Source organism: Neomonachus schauinslandi, chromosome 5 (genome assembly GCF_002201575.2).
Source record: "Neomonachus schauinslandi chromosome 5, ASM220157v2, whole genome shotgun sequence".
NCBI lineage: Eukaryota > Metazoa > Chordata > Mammalia > Carnivora > Phocidae > Neomonachus > Neomonachus schauinslandi.
Genome location: NC_058407.1, coordinates 146,469,351 through 146,486,740, shown reverse-complemented (window position 1 = coordinate 146,486,740; position 17,390 = coordinate 146,469,351). Strand labels below are relative to the sequence as shown.

At 42.3% G+C, this 17,390-nt stretch overlaps 1 protein-coding gene across 6 annotated transcripts in view; it reads left to right on the top strand.

The window, feature by feature from the left end:
* Positions 1-17,390, top strand: part of TXNDC11 (thioredoxin domain containing 11) — a 60,340-nt gene that overhangs the window by 15,402 nt on the left and 27,548 nt on the right. For all 6 annotated transcript variants that reach the window (XM_044915612.1, XM_044915614.1, XM_044915613.1 and 3 more), the window contains one exon: positions 9,227-9,320. In XM_044915612.1, the coding sequence (XP_044771547.1) occupies positions 9,227-9,320 (94 nt within the window). The remainder of the gene's footprint in view (positions 1-9,226; positions 9,321-17,390) is intronic.

Below are 17,390 nucleotides of genomic sequence, written 5' to 3'. Positions count from 1 at the left end.
GTCATTGCAGCAAGTGTAAATCATACTTGGGTACAGCAAGTAAAAATGATACTTAGATACAGGACCATAGGTACCTGAGACATAAACCCTACCAATCCAGACCTCACTGAGGATTTAGTAATTGTGACTGGGTTGAATTTTACCTTTTGCACTGGGGAGATTTTATGTAGATTGGACATGAATTTCTGTCGTTACAGCTTTTCGGTCATGTTAGGAACACTGTTTATGTGTTAACTCTGAGTAGATTCTTTAAGCAGCAGTGTTAATATCTAGTTATTCTGCTTGTAAGTTCTCAGCTGTGCATTAGAGTGAATGTGTCCTTACTCTTACGTGGCTACGGGATGGCTTTCCATGCACCTCACAGGCTTGTCTCTCGTTCTGCGAGGGCAGGCACGGGATGGCTCTCCGTGCCCCTCACAGGCTTGTCTCTTGTTCTGCCAAGGCAGGCTGGCAGCTGGGAGCCACCCTGGGTGCCTGGGCCTGGTCCCACTGGCAGCACTAACTGGTTCTGTGACGTGGGGCAGGTCACTCACCTGCCAGGCATCAGGGGACTGGAACGGGCATTTAACTCTTAGTTGTGTGATAAGTGGGTTTTCATGTAGATTTGCAGTAGATGACGGTCACGGAGGCGGTACGGCAGAATGGTGAAGAATCAGGACTTAGACACTGAGCTCCGTCACTTGTTAGCTGTGTGGCCTATGGGCTTCTTAACCTCTTTAAGCCTCCATGCCTTCATCTGTAAACAGGGATTAAATAAGACATGAAAGTGCCTGCAGGATGTAGTCCCAATAAATGAAAACTTATCCATAGAAATGGCGTCATGGGAAAATCCTGGATATTTAGCACTATTGAGAGAACTCGACATGTGTGTAATGATTGCTGGAACTTCCTACTTATATAAGAAATCTTTTGTTTGTTTTATAATTAAGATGATAAAAAATGACCTGCAGGGGTGAAGAGGTCTTCCTTCAGGTAGGCTTTGTAGGGACTTCTGTAGGACACTGTGCCTAGTTTTGCTTGAAATCCTCTGTTTTTTTCTTTACATTTTCACTGAGTTTCTCCTAAAAAATAAAGGGAAAAATGGCAGACGAGCAATGGCACATGAATAAATAGTACATATTATGTGTTTACCCTTTCAAAGAAAAGTATGGAAAACATTGAGATCACTTAGCCTTATAATAAGAGTACCGAGAGGCAACTTCATTATTATTTTCAGCTCCTTTGGAGATCTGTATCCAGAGAGTTCGGAGCCAGTTCTTAGCAGGGGTCATGTGATAAGGAGTAGGACTCAGCTAGGACTCTAGAGGTCTAGGTTTTAGTCCTGACATTAGCAAGTCTCTGACTTCTGAGTTTTACACAGATTTCTAGTCTCTGAAGGTAGGGAATTGGCTCACATAATCCCTTCTGACTGTTTTGACTTCAATGAAGTTTAGAGGCTGAAAGAGGGAGGCAGAAGAAGGTTCATCAGTTATTGGTTGGGGAAGTTTTTTTGAGACATGCCTTTGAACATCCGTATCAGAGCTCTTTCTGATCTTGTTTTGTTTATGGCCTCTATAGTGTCTCTGTGGTTGGACCTGCAGGAGAGAGGCGAGTTCCCCTTTATGACTGAGCAGCAAGGCTGGTTCCTTACCTTTAGCCTCTGCATTCTCTGAATCTACTTGTTAGCAGTGCTTTCAGAGATGATGCTCCAAGTTTGACGCTGAGTTCACATCAGACTCACTGATGTGCTGGTGACATTACTCATTTCGGCGGCCCGCTGAGTTAGAATGATGTACAGCAATGTTCAGACTGCCTTTAATCAGGACCAAGAAGATGCTGCCAAGATGGGACCCCGTATGGCCTGTCAGCCTTTAGAATGCTTCCTCCCAAAGTGGTAGATAGCTTTTATCATGTTAGTATCATCTTTCACTGGGCTGCTTCTCACTGAGATGAAATTGCCTGGTTGGCAAGAGACAATATTTGATTAATGGTGAAAGAACTCAGGAGGCCAGCCCAGCATGGCACTTGTGAAACCATCTATCTTGTGAAACCTACCAACACTGCCTAGATGGTCTCGGTTTCGTACACACTCTTTGTAAGATAACGTAACGGCAAAATGTTAGATCCAGAAATGAAACCACCGCCATGGCTTCAAGAGTCGAATAAAGAGGAAAGGTAAAGGCATTTTTGGAGGCCCCGCTATAGAGCACAATATGCTTCTGGACATTCCTCTGAATTAAGGTTTCCCAACCTCGGCATTATTGACACTTGGAGTCAGGTAGTTCTGTGAGGGTGGGGGCTGTCCCACACTTTGCAGAATGTTTAGCAGCAGTCTTGGCCTCCACCTACCGGATACCTGTAGCACTTCCTTCCCCCCCTTAGCTGTGACAACCAGAAATAGGGGGACAAAATCACCTCAGTTGAGAATGTATCTTGTAAATTACTGTTTTTCCCAAATAAGACCTTAGGATGCTTCACAGGTATTAGAACAAACAGATCTTTTTTTTTTCAGGTAGCACGCAGAATGCCACAATCTAATTGTTGCAAGCTTATCTCATTTCACAGTGGCAGAGAGGATATGGAAATCAAGCAGTGCCTTGACTGGAAAATCCTGGAGCGTCATCTGGGGGGACTAGAGACAGGATGAGTTGTATTGTCATCAGTAGAGCTGTCCGTGATGTTCAGCCTTATACTCAAATTGTTACTGCCCCTCCCCACAAAATACGCTTCCTAATATGTTAAGGGTCTTGCTAATTTAAAGAAATCTTACTATGAAAGGTGCATCTTTTGATCAAGAGCCTTATCTCGTAATTTTTGTGTTTTGTAAAGGGATTTCAATATTAAGTGTATTTAAATTTAAGTACACCAGAATTGGGCTAAAATAATGCTTTAATGTTTTTGTGGCACTTCTGAGGTTTGTTAGAATGGCAATGCTTTTTGCTTATGTCTCTAGGTGTGTTTGTGACATCTTGAAGGAGTGCATTTGATAATTGTCCCCTCATTAAAAAAAAACCATACTGATTAATTGTAAATTCATTTGTCTTTAATCGAGATATTTGTGAGCAGTTTGGACCATCATAAAATTGTGCCATTAGTGTTTATTACTTGGGAAGTGATATTCTGAAAGTAATAACCTTTAACATAAACTTTTATTATGTGTATCCTGACCATATATGTATATGCTTATGTGCTGTCACAAAGAGAAATGCTCTAGTTTTATCTTGGTTTGAATTTTTGTAAGTCCCTCAGATGAATCCTTCCAAAAGCCTCTTTCAGTTGATTTGATATTGAATTACCGAAAACAGTAAAAGTTTTTAACCAGTGGAAAACATTGTATTTGACTTGATATCTCAAACCTGCCCAAATTGGTTTGCTCGTCATTAACTCTAGTTTTCTAGGTTTTAGTCCTGGCATTAGCAATGTCACTGAGCCCGGATGCACTGAGTAGAATATGACACTGAGCCTGGATGCAGTTTTTAGGAAAATAATTTTGCCTTTGATTTATTGAACATCACAGAAAGACATTGCAGGGTGAATATTATAAATACTTGTTTCTGTAAGTTCCAAAATACTTTACTCGGTATTAGCCAACAAAGAATGTGTAAACTATGCTCTGGTAAAGTGCCCTCCAGTTTTCACGTGCTTTTGCTTCTGATCTTCCTCAATAGCCATGTGAGATAGAAATGATAGGTCCTTCTAAACAGATTCAGAAGGTGGGGGGCACAAGGGGTGTAATTTAACCCTCAGTGGAGACTGGTCTGTAGCCCAGGGCTTCTGGCTCCCCAAATTCTTGCTTGTATCCAAAGAAATGTTTAAGGTCTCAGAGTTGAAACTTCACTATGGATCTAGAAGTTAAAACTTTGGGTGTTTAACTATTTTATGTCATTTTTCAGGCTTTCTCTTTCAGGATAGAAAAATTTTGAAGGTGTTGGCTTCTTAATTTGTAACTTTTTCCCCTTCATTTTTAGGAATGGTGTTTAAGAATAAATAGTGATTGAGGGATGGGGCCATGGGTGTTGACCTGCTGTTAAGGCAGCAGGGTCTCACTATTTTCATGTTACTGAGTGGGTGTTCTATGTAGGATAGTCACAGTATCGAGGCAGGGTAACGTCTAGATTTTTCTTCTCAGATATGCACTAAAATCATACCTGCCTTGGAGCGCCTGGTTGGCCCAGTTGGGAGAGCGTGCACTCTTGATCTCGAGGGTTGTAAGTTTGAGCCCCATGTTGGGTGTAGAGATTCCTTAAAAATAAGTAAATAAGTAAATAAATAAATGAAATCATACCTGCCTTATAAATAATGAATGCCGCTAGAAACTGAAGTAAACTTGCCAGTGGATACTGCAGAGGGAGAAGAAGAGCTTGAAGTCCTCTTGTTGCAAACCATATTAAGAAATTCTACTTTCGGGTGCCTGGGTGGCTCAGTTAGTTAAGCGAGACTGCCTTCGGCCCAGGTCATGATCCTGGAGTCCCAGAATCGAGTCCTGCATCGGGCTCCCTGCTCAGCCGGGACTCTGCTTCTCACCCGACCCTCCTCCCTGTCATGCTCTCTGTCTCTCATTCCCTCTCTCTCTCTCAAAAAAAAAATCTTAGAAAAAGAAATTCTGCTTTCTTCGTTCCCTCCATCTGTAGAATCGCTCTTCCTTGAGGGTTCTTCCTGCCTGTTTAAGATACAGACAGGAAAGTGTCGTTTATTACTTGTGGACAACATAGACAAACGTATGCCAGGGGCATTTTTATTTTGGTGAATGTCGAGTTGAGTGGGCAGGGAATAGCGTTCGGTAATGGTAATGTCACTTACAAGGTCAGGAGTTCTATGGCTCTTCTAATATTAGTATTTTTTTAGGTATCATTTGACAGGTATCGGTAGCTTCTACATCAATAATGCTTTTTTGTTTTTGAAAGCACTTGACAGAATCATCTGATTTGTGCCTTGTAACCTACCTACCAAAAGCCAACAGTATTATTTAGAATGCTTATCTTGTATTTGCAGCCAAAATAGTTTTTGATTCTTTTCATGAGTTTTCTGTAATTTATCCACTTACGATCAGTGATTTAGCATACATCCATTAATTTATTCTTAGCCGGTTTGGCAAACCACATTGTTTTAAATTTAAGTGGGATGGGGAACAATCTTGGGAATCTTTTGGAGGGGAAAGTTGGGTGTTAGGAAAATTGCCTGGTGATAGAAAACCTGAGCCTTTTGGAGAAAAACCTAGTAGAATGCCTGGCACCTGCTGTTACCTGTTGTTTGTTAGTAAAAGTCTGCTCTGCAGTTGAGCAAATAAATAGGTACCACCTCTGTCAACTCCTAGGTTGATAGCACCATGAATGAAACCGTTTTGAATTTTCTCAGGTGTGAGTTAACATTAGTAAGAAATACTTCCAGTGCCATGGAGTAGAAACACTGAGGTTACTATTCTTACGGCCACTAGAGGGTGTGCACACCGTCTGCCAAAATGTATGCCTCACTGCAAATGGTGTTCACTTAGCAAAGAAATACTTTATGCTGATGAGGTTTGCTGGCCTCCTATAAATAGCCTCTTTCCAGCCTCCTCATGATAGCAGGTGCTGAGTATACTGTACCCCAGGGAATGGAATTAAAAGCATGCAAACTGGGTCAAGTTGTAATCTGGTACTCATGTTTTAGTCTTGCTAAATTGTCGGAGGCGCTTTGTCTCATTTCTCTTTTTGTCTCCATTCTTCCACTCATTCACAAATGTTTATTTTGTGCCTGCCCGGTGCCAGGTACTGTCTGAAGTGGATATGTAGTGATGAACAAGAGAGACCCTCTGGAGATAAACAACAAACAGGAACACAGACAAGGTGCAGGGAGTTGAGAAGTGTCCTCCCAAAATGCCTGTCTGCCCGGAACCTCAGCATTGGCCTTATTGGGAGATAGGGTCTTTACAGGTGTCGTTAGTTAAGGATCTCGAGATGAAAGCATCCTGGACTTAGAGCAGGTCCTAAACCCAATAACTGGTGTCTGTATAAGAAGAGGAGAGGACACAGAAACACGGGCGAGAAGGCCATGTGAAGCCACAGGCAGACACGGGAGTGATGCAGCCACAAGCCAGGGAATGTCTGGAGCCACCAAAAGCTGGGGAAGAGGCAAGGAAGGATTCTTCCTCGGAGCCTCCAGAGAGAGCACAGTCCTGCTGCCCTCCTGATTTCGCACTGCTAGCCTCTAGAACTGTGAGAATAAATGTGTTGTTTGAGGCCACTGAGTTTGAGGTAATTTGTTAGGGCAGCTCTAGGAAACTAATGTACAAGGTCGTTTCAGATAAGTGCCCAAAGGAAAATGAAGGAGGGTGATGTGGTAGACGCAAGGGCAGGGAGGAATGGTATAACTGATTTAGAAGACAGGGAAGCCTTTCCTCTGAGGAAAGGATGTCGCAGCAGAAACTTCCACTGAAGCCTGTGTGTGAGGCAGCCCTGAGGAAAGATGGAGGGAGTGCTTCAGGAGGAGGGAACAGGAAGTCAGAGGTCCTAAGGAAGGACTAGGACTGGTGGAGCCAGAGCAGAGGGCATAGTGGTAGGAGAGGAGGTCACAGAGGTGTCTTCCTACTGTCGTGGGTCCCGATTAAACCTGACCGTGACACGCGTGAGGGAAGAGCACGGGCACTTGAGCTCCTGTGTCCGCTCACCTGGTGGCCAGTTAAGCATCCAGGAATGGACCAGTAGGACCCTGGGGGTGGAAGACCTTCACACATTGGTAAGCATCCGAGTGAGGAGGGACAGCCTGTGGATCGGCAGGGCTTGCTCCCCAACTTCAGCCCAGCGTCAGGCAGGTCTACGTGCTCGGCCAGCTCATCTGAAAGAGCCTCACAGGGGCGGGGCCCGGACAGAGTCGTCTGCCTGGCAGTGGCCCCTGGGTTTATTTGCTGCTGAGCAAACTATGGGCCTGGACCTAGAAAGGTCCTTGTGTGTGAATATGCACTTTTTTGTTTGAAATATTTTAAGGTTCATTCTCAAACATGCCGGTTTTCAAAATTTAATACAGACCATTAATGGTATTGTGCATATTTGAAAAATAACACTTGAAATAGACTTTGCCTGTTCCTTGTGTTCTGAATGGCTAGTTTTTTACAATTTCTGTAGCTTTGTATCATCCCCTGTAGTTGTTGAGTCTTATGGTCTTCATTTCTTTGGCAATGAGAAGTGAAAATAATTTTGCAGATGGGATTGTTTGCTTTGTATTGTTTATGGGATTGCTTTGGTCAAAGTGCTTGAAAATTGCAGTGCTGGTTCTTTTGAAGATGAGGCTCCTTCCTCCAAACTACGAAGGCCCTTGGAAAACTGCAGCTGTGAGGCTGTCAACAAGAAGAAATTCTTCCCTTATAGAGGTGTCCACCCTGTTACTCGTTTTGAAAGGTTGAGTTTGGGTTTTCCTTGAAGACTTCGAATTCGCATTTTCCTTACTTCACTACTGTGTGTACCCGTTCATATGTATGCATAAACACGTGTAGTTGCACCATGCGTGTAGACAGATGCATGCTTGTGGGCCATGTGTCCACTTTTAGCATGAGTGAGAAGAGGGCTGAAATTGACCTCATTTAATTTTTAGCCACGAAACAGTTATTAATATGTAGGATGAATTTATTCCATTTGATTTTGGTTTGGAAGATTGGTCAGAATTTAAAGAAACTTAAATGAGTCTGTTGTCTTTCTGTTAGTTTCCATTTTATCTTTTGTGCCCAATATTAACGAAGTGACTAGAATTTCTAAAGATGTTGTCTTTCTTTGTTTTCGGTAGAAGCGCTTATTACACTGTCATAGCCTTGTTTGAAACCGTAAGAACCCAAACACTGTAATTCTACTTGAAGTCAGTTCTGGATCGGCTTGTTAAAAACATGTTGAAGGAGTTTAGCAGAAGAAAATGTTGTTTTCTGATTTCCTCAGTTGTTTGAGAAATAAATTTATGTGCTGTTTTCTTTTTTTTAGATATTAGGATTAAACATTCTGACTCTCTGTTTCTAAAAACCAGTTGATTTATTTAAAATTGAATCTTAAAATAAGCAAGTGTTTTAGATTTGAAAGGGTGTGTTTTCCACTATAGGTCAGAAATTTCCTCTTTTTTTACAGTGTACTGATGTAAAATTTTACCAACAGATTAAATTTCTCCTTTACCTTTGGGATCTGATTTTGTCCCAGTGATCAGATCAGCTCCATTTACTTATTAAGCATGTGCTTTAGGGCCAGAAAGGGGTCTTTACATTTGCCTAGTGCTTTATCAAGCTCATTCTTCTCAGTGACCTTGTGATGAATTGTCCCCATTTGCCAGAGAAGGAGGCTGAGGCTTTCCATTGAAGTGTCACCCAAGACCATTCAGTGTCAGACTCCAGGCCCAGCACTCTTTCCCCAGGGATCTCACAGTTTGGCTTTTAGGGCAGATACGATTATCACAGGATGCCACCAGGCAGAATTTGTGCCACAGGGCCTTCAAGAGAAGGAAGCAGTTACCCTGACATGGAAGGCAGGATTGGTCTGGTGGGGGACAATTAATTGGTTTGGCAGAATGCAGGGGTGTTCTGTGCTAAAGCTTAGATAAATGGATTGAGCAGGTGGAAAGAAACTTGTGGGACTGGAGGAGCAAGAGGGTAAGAGATGGGCCTTCCACAGACTGACCTGACCAGAGAGGAAGGTTGTCATTGTATGATGTGGGGGTCTGGGTATGGGGGCAAAGAGCCCCTGGAAGGATGACCTTGAACACTAGCTGAGCCAGACTCATTTAACCTGATTTCTCTAAGTGTGAAGGCATGTTTAGAGTAAATGAGAGGAAGCGATTGAGGAAGAAATCTGAGAAAGGTTATAAAGAAATCATTGATTTAGTTTGCCTAGAGGCACTAAACAAAAGGCATGAGTTATTTGAACTTGATGGTGAGGTTTCTAGCCAGGGACCTAGAAGAACTCTAAGCAGGGCGCCTGGGTGGCTCAGATCGTTAAGCGTGTGCCTAAGAACTGTAAGCAGAGGGTGGAGAGATCCACTTAGGGAGAGGGAAGGAAGTTTCAGCTCTGAATGCCCCTGTGAACGCTCTGCGTCTCCATTCCTTACCCTGTTGGTTGTGTAGATGGAGGGAAAGCTCAGTCCTGTTCCGCAACTTTGTTCATGTGGTTAGCCTTCTTAAAAAATGAAACACAACAAATTGCAGTTGCCAAATAATGATGGCATGTCCAGATATAAAATATTCCTGTGACGCAGTGGCCTCTGGTCCCTCAGTCACCTCATTCTGCTCTTGTTCCTGCAGCCTGGAGTCCTCGGCTACTTTGAGTTCAGTGGCTCACCCCAGCCTCCTGGTTATCTGACCTTCTTCACTTCAGCACTGCACTCACTAAAGAAAGGTAAAAATAATTCCTATCCAGACATTGGTACTTGCAACAAATGTGTGTATATTGAGATCTTCTTTTACATATGTTACCCTTATGATTCTATATTTAAATTTCCCGATTCCTTTTCTCTGTATTTATATAAAATACACTGTTTTGTGTTCTGTTGGCAAACAAAATACTATGCTATTTCAAATACAGTCTAGTCTCTAAGATGTGTAGCTTTTTAAACTGTGGTTTGATCATACTGTGTCTGCAATTATGTATTTTGCAGTTGAAAATTTATACCATAACCTTTCTGAGTGTATAGTTACAAGTTTTGGTCAGAATTTTAGTGGTTATATTACCAGTTGGATATACCATAATTTGGGAATACATTTCCTTTGGGGAGTATTTTTACAAGTATAAAAGTCATGTCACATTACAGCATAAGTATGCATATATATATATATATATATATATGTATAATTTTGTTTTATTTGTTTATACTCAGCTGAATCATATATTATTTGAGGTCCCTACTTTTTAAAGTGTCCTGCCCATCTTTTCATGTTGTTCCATGTTCTCCTCTGTAGCAGTCATGACCTCCTGTCAGTTTTCTGTTGGATACACTTTCATCTGCTCACTTGTCTGTCTTCTCTGATACACTTTCATCTGCTCACTTGTCTGTCTTCTGTTACCGTGCTGGTCCAGGCCCATTCCCCCACCCCTGGACTAGACCAGTGGACCCTCAGCTGGTACCCACTCTTGCCCCTTCTTCCTCACATTAGGGTCCATTCTCCCCAGCCTCTAGGGCCCAGGTCTCCACTTGTCAGACCCCAATTCATCCTTCAGGGTCCAGTCAAATACCACTTCTACAGTTTCCCCTGATCTCAGTTGGGTATCCTATTGCTTCTCATTTGTAGCACTTAACATAGTTTGTATTTATGTATGAAGTTATGAGATTTGTTTAATGTCTGTCTTCTTCCTCAGACTGTGCAATTTCTGAGGGTGGGGCCCGTGTGTCTTCAGTAAGTGCTTTTCCTCCAGCATCTGGCACATAGCAGGGGTTCAGTCACTATTTGCCAAGTGAGCGATCAGATTGATGGCTGTGTCATCTTTCCCCCAGTAGATCAACCAAAAATATGTAACTGTCCTTCTGTTACTGGGTATTAGATTGCTTCCATATTTTGAGGGGAGGAGGATTAGAATAGTATACTAGTAATACATCAAACAGTCATATGACTGGCCATTTTAAGATAGACACTGTCTTAGGGTTGTATGCATAGAGAACTACTGCATTCGTGTTTTTCACTAGGGACATTAAGAGAGGAAATCAGGCTGTCACATAAGTATGTGTCTGTCCACTTGAAAGACTCTGAGCTGCCCAGATTCAGGTGACTAAGAAGACTTAGTGTAAGTTTGAATTTTGAAAGCAGCATACTGCCAACATAAAAAAGCTTAAGAAGCCGGTACTCAAAAATGTTTTTAGAAAATGAAAGCCCCGGGGCGCCTGGGTGGCTCAGTCATTAAGCGTCTGCCTTCGGCTCAGGTCAGGATCCCAGGGTCCTGGGATCGAGCCCCGCATCGGGCTCCCTGCTCGGCGGGGAGCCTGCTTCTCCCTCTCCCATTCCCCCTGCTTATGTTCCCTCTCTTGCTGTGTCTCTCTCTGTCAAATAAATAAAATCTTTAAAAAAAAAAAAGAAAAAAAAAGAAAGAAAATGAAAGCCCTGGGGCGCCAAGTGGCTCAGATGGTTAAGCGTCTGCCTTTAGCTCTGGTCGTGATCTCTAGGTCCTGGCATTGAGCCCCGTGTTGGACTCCCAGCTCAGTGTGGAGTCTGCTTCTCCCTCTGCTTCCCCTCCCTGCTCATGCTCTCTCTCTCTCTGTCTCTCTGCCTCAAATGAATAAATAAAATCTAAAAAAAGAAAAAAAAATGAAAGCCCCCTCAGAGATCTCAAGCGAAAACTGTACGTGAAAGGCCAATCTGCAATCACTTACTCATCGACCTGATGGTAGCATTCAAGTTCTTGAGTTGAAGAGGACATTTCAAGATGGTGGAAGGATGTTTTATTATCTGGTTAGCTTATGTTGTGTGCTAATGATTCATCTTAAATTACTTTTTCATTCAGAGGTTTTCAAAATATTACTTCTTTTTTGGAAGAACCTTTCCAAGTACAAGATACAGTAATCTTTTAGCCCCTTTTTTTTCTTTTCTTTTTTTAAGCAGAGGAAGGTGATAAATGGGTAAAAACTATTTGAAGGAACAAAGTAAACCTCTTTGGTCGAATCCCTAATATTGACAAATGATCACAGGCAGTTTCTTCTCAGAATAAATCTAGTCTTTGATTACCTTGGCTACATTTCTTCCCTAGCTTGTGACTCTAGTGGGGTCTGGTAAAATCCTTTTGCATATGAACTTTGCAAGAGCGGAGATTCATTCTAATTCATCATTTTTCACTTCGTTTTTGTGGGTAAGCTCTCACTTAAGTTTAATGAACCATTTTTAGAAGAAAAAGACAAGTTTGGAATGACGACTTTCCATAATATGTGCACTAAAACCTGCTTTGGGCATCTGGTTTTTTCCTCCACTTTTCTTTCTCATACCCAGAAGTCAGACAGTATTTTACTTATTAATAGTAGCTGTTCAGTAAGAGAAATGTGTGCACACTTTTTTTTTAATGTTACAGTTTGAAATGTAAATTATAGGTCAAGGTTGTATTTAGATTGTGTACAACAAATTGAGGCCTAAGGCACATTTGCCTCACTTAACAATTGGTTATGGAGAGCTTAACTAGAGAAGTGTTTAGTCTTTTGTGGTAGAAAGCAGATGTCCTGGTTTAACATGCCACAAGTGTTTACAGAATGCACGTATCTTTCCATTGCCTTTATTTTTTTTAATTGTCTTAGAAATAGCCAGGACGCTCTCTGACATTTGTCTTAAGGTAGCTGGCTGGCATGAGTGGACAAGTATTTTGAGAACGTACCGGATGTGAAGCCTCGTGTCTAGGTGTGGAGGGTGTGCTATGAGAGAGTACATGCCTACCTCAAGAATGCGTGAGTTTAGTTGTAAGATCTGCTTCCGTGGTACTTTGCTCCCTCCCTTAAGACCGTTTCTGTAACAATTGATACTTGTACACATTATTGTAAGGGAATTAGGGAAAATTGGCTTTCCGCCTGAGCACTTAATACTGATTGCTTTCTCTTTTTGTTGTTTTAACTGTTTCCTTTCATCTCAGTTATCTGGGTCCTTCACCCCTTGATTGCAGTCTTGGTGCTGATCTGTCTGTTGTTGGAGCCCTGCCTGTTAGGTGGTGGGGGCGGTGCTGCTTTGTCATATTTCTGTCCGTTATTTTCCTGGCTGTGTTACTGTCACCGTTTTTTATATAGCAGTTCTGTATTTTCTTTCTTTCTTTCTTTTCTTTTTTTTTTTTTTTTAAGATTTTATCTATTTATTTGAGAGAGAGAGAGTGAGAGAGAGTGCACAAGAGGGGGTAGGGTCAAAGGGAGAAGCAGACTCCCCACTGAGCAGGGAGTCGATGCGGGACTCGATCCCGGGACACCAGGATCATGACCTGAGCCGAAGGCAGTTGCTTAACCAACTGAGCCACCCAGGCACCCAGCAGTTCTGTATTTTTGTGTAGTTTAATCTGTGGTTCTTTTTCTTGATTTCAGTGTTGTAGTTAAAAGGTTGAATGAATGACTATAATAAAGGGCACTTGACCTTGAAATTGCTCAAGTGAGAGTGATTGAAGCAATGAGATACTAAGTCACTTTGGATCCCTTCCCACCACCACCACTTCTCCTCGTGCCTGGCCTTTTGGGTTCCTTAGACCAGGGTGTAGGCATCGCTCACAACAGGACTGCGTTGGCCCCTTCCTGAAGCATTCTTCTTTTTCTGTCTTTCCACTGGCTTATCTCTGTCCCCTGACACTGGAATCCTAATGAACTGAACTGAAATTCACATGGTACTTAAATGTTACCTTGAAATACACTAATCCATTAACTAAGGATGTCGTTTCTACTTTATTCTGCCACCGTTAGGAATTCCTAAACTTAGTTGACTGGGGAACCTTGTGGCCTTAGTTTTCTAAGGAACACCCTTTGGGAACTACTGTTGTAATGAATTTTTTAAAGAGGAATTTATTGGAGGACGAACTGCTAATTCCAGTGTAGGGTCTCTCTACTCCACCAGGTGGCGTCCAGTGGAGCTGTGCTTTGCTGGTAGAATTGAGTCAGGATGCATACAAAGCGCTCTTCTCCATATCCTTGTTCATGAATAAAGCTTTTTTGGGAGCACTTTTCTGTTAGATTGTGAAATTTTATGTAATTATCCGGAAGTCCAGAGAGGAGGATTTTCTTATTCTGTAAGTGACACACATTCTTAAAGGTATTGAGACAACAAGGGACTGATTTCTTAGGCAAGGTTGATTCTGAGATTGCTTTTTTTTTCCCTTGGGTTCCTGGATCTAACTCTTGAGAGTTTGGATCAGGCATTGGGTTTAACAGTTCTCTGTGAATGAAATAGGTTCTAGGATTGCTTGGTATTCTTGGATAATCTCATTCATTGTCACTGTACTCGTAGAGGGAAATCTTTTCCTGTCTCCTTGAGTTCTAAGGCCCTCTGGGTACTGATTAATACACATTAGCGTAAGTTAGAAATTCCATACTTTTTGTTCCTGTGCCTAAAACTGACTTTTTTTTGTGATGTTGCTATCATTTTAGCAAGGATGTCCTCATGTTTCACAGGAGATGCTTTTCTTCCCCTTGTGGCTTATCTCTTAAGCCTTGCAAATGCCGCTAGGTAAGAATTAAGGCCAGACCTCCCCGCATAAGTTATATTCAGAAACATGACTTTAATTCAACAAATATTTGAGGATCTATGTGCTCCAACTAGAAAGATGAAAAAAAAACTAGTTTCCCAACATACAGTACCACCAGAGAGTGAGGCAGACAGGCAGGCTTGCCTACAATGTGAGATTGGGGACAGGTTTGTGACAGGTTGTTGGAGTATGGAGGCGGGACATCCACATCAGATCACGGATAGCTCAGAGGAAGTGGTGCTGGGGTGGGGAGGTTTCCCGGGAGAATGAGGTGTCAGCCTTCAGGTAAGTGTGTAAGGAACTAGAAGGAAGATAGAGAGGGGCTCGGGAAAGCAAAAGGTATGCAGGAAGCTCCAAACCAAATTTAGTCATTTATAGATATTTAGATTCCTTGAACCTATATGTATTTTAAAAATAGGACCATCTTCACTTTCTGTTTTGTGATATTTTCTACTTTTGGAAGATTGTCCTTTTTAGGGAGTGTGTGTGTATCCTATTTCTTCAAGGTTTTTGGTTTGCTTCTTTGATGTTTTTGAAGCTAAGATAAGATTCCAGACAAAGAACCAAAAATATTTAAATCTTAAAAAACTCTCAGGGATCACCTTCTATAATAAAGTCACAAGCTTACAGTGAAACAACTCAGTGCAGACAAACCCAGTTCTGGTCTCTACTTGACCACTTTTTATGTAAAGGTGGGTATGGTAAGCTGTTACTAGGCTGAGCCCTTCCGTTAGCCAAGCCCTTTATCTGGATGATGCAATCTTCACTCTTTGAAGTAGAAACTGTGAATATGTCATTGTGACTGTCTCTGGTGAGGAAACAGGCTCTGAGGAGACTGTTAACTGACCTGAGGTCACTGTGGCGGGCAGAATGGTGGCTCCCCAGAGATGCCCCTGTTCTAATCACCAGAACCTATGAACATGGTACGTCACATGGCAAGGGAGAATTGAGGTTGCATGTGGAATTGGGTTGCTAATCAGCTGACCTTGAGAACAGGAGATTATCCTGGATTATCTGAGTGGGCCCAGTGTCATCAGGAGGATCCTTAAAATTGGAATTGAGAGGCAAAGAACAGTGTCAAAGTGACGCAATTTGAGAAGGACTTGTCCAGCCCTTGCTGTCTTTGAAGGTGGGAGGGGCCACAAGCCAAGGAGTGCAGGCAGCCTGTGGAGGCTGGCGACCGGAAGGAGATGGATTCTCCCCAAGAGCCAGAGGGATCATGCCCTATTGACACCTTGATTATAGCCCTTGAGGCCCATTGTGGACTTCTGACCTCCAGAACTGTGAGGTAAATAGTCTTTTTAATCTACTAAATTTGTGGTAATTTGTGACAGTAGAGGTAGCAAATGAATACAGTCGCATACCAGTAAATGAGCTGGGATAGGAACCCAGGACCATGTTACTCCCATTTACTGTTGTACACTCCTGGGATGAGGCAGGGGGCACAGGATGGTGATTCCTGCCTCCTGGCCTTTGCCCATGATACTGCTTTAACTAGAATACCTTTCCCTAGTTAATATCCACCACCCTAATTTTTCAAGGCCTAGCTGAAGTCCTTGGGGTATTTATAAATACTGCCTCGCTAGCATAATGTCTAGTACGTTACGGGCATCAAATGGAGATTTCCATACCACTGGTCCTTTCCTGGAGCTCACGAGTTGGCTGTGCACCCACTTAGCAACTAGCATTATTTTCTAATTTTCCCCTGAACTTTATTAGTATCTTCCTAACAAGAAGTTCCCATAGGCCCAGACTAAGTCTCTTAATAAGTCATTTTAGTAGCCGGTGTCCTGTGTGACCCATGACCCCTTCCAACTAGTCTTCATGTTCCCTGTCTGGAGGATGAGGGAGCTGTGCCCTGATCGCCTCTAAAAGACGCTTCAGCTTGAGAATGCACTGGCCCTTGGCCTGTTTTTGTAGGCCTGGGAGATAAGAATTGCTTTCATATTTGTAAAGGGTTGTTCGCAAGAAAAAAATAAAAAAAGAACGTGTGACCCTTGTGCTAGACCCTAGTAAGAACAGCCTTAAATGGGGATGGAGGAGGGATTTGTAAGCGGATGGGTTTCTTTTGTGAAGTCTTTCTTTCCCTGAAGGTGTTAAAACAAAAAGGAATTTAATTGAAATACGTGTGAGAGGGGCGCCTGGGGTGGCTCAGTCGGTTAAGCAGCTGCCTTTGGCTCAGGTCATGATCCCAGGGTCCTGGGATCGAGCCCCACATCGGGCTTCCTGCTCAGCGGGAAGCCTGCGTCTCCCTCTCCCACTCCCCCTGCTTGTGTTCCTGCTCTCGCTATCTCTCTCTCTGTCAAATAAATAAATAAAATCTTAAAAAAAAAAAAAGAAATACGTGTAAGAGAAGTACTTGATCATTTTAATATTGTGCTTTGGTGAAATAGGGATGGTGTGAGGGTGTTTACTGTCATGTTAGTATATGTGACAGTGCATATTTAGCTCTGCAGTTTGTGTTCCCCTAAAACAACATATTTGGAACTGCATTTCTCTCCTCCCTAACTCACAAGAAATTAAAAGTCCCAGTGAAGGAGTTCTGTGTTTACTTAGCATTTAGCCGTATTGTGGCAGGCACCAGAATGTGCATGTCTCTGTGGTGCCCAAATGCCAGAGAATTTTCTGGATAATTGTTTTGTGCTTTATATTAAGAATTTTGAAAATACACAAGGTTCAGAGTCAAATTTCTAGTGACAAAATGCAAGTAATTGTTGTAGTTCGTATGTTGGATGCAAACATTTCTGTAGTCTATTACATTTCTTTGAAGGTTTTTTTCATTTGGATGGATGTATTTATTATTGGAAATGTGGGAAGTCATCCACTGAATAATTATAAATCACTATATAAATGCTAAGTAACATGGGGGCGGGTTGTTACCCTTTTTATGTATTCCTATTGTTTCCCTTTTCCTGCCTTGTCTAAAACCTTGGAAAGAAGAGTGGGAAAGCAGTTCATAAAAATGGCAGAGTATAGAGTAAAATGAGGCTTGTTTCCAGGGTGGAAGGTACCATGATGCAGGTTTGCTTTTTGGAAATGTCACTACTTCCCAGAGTAAAGAAGGGAAAGAAATTTTCCCAGGGAGTCAGCGACTTCTTAGCCATGCTGGGGAAAAGCCACATGACTTAATCCAGTGGTATTTAGTTTTGAAGTATCATGCTTTATTTATTAGCCGTTCTCCTCACGAGTATTTTACGTGACCTGATACTCCATTTTGTTCCACAATCCCTAAGAGATTAGCTCACACAGATGTCTGCTGGATAGCACATGGCCAGTCCTGGTATA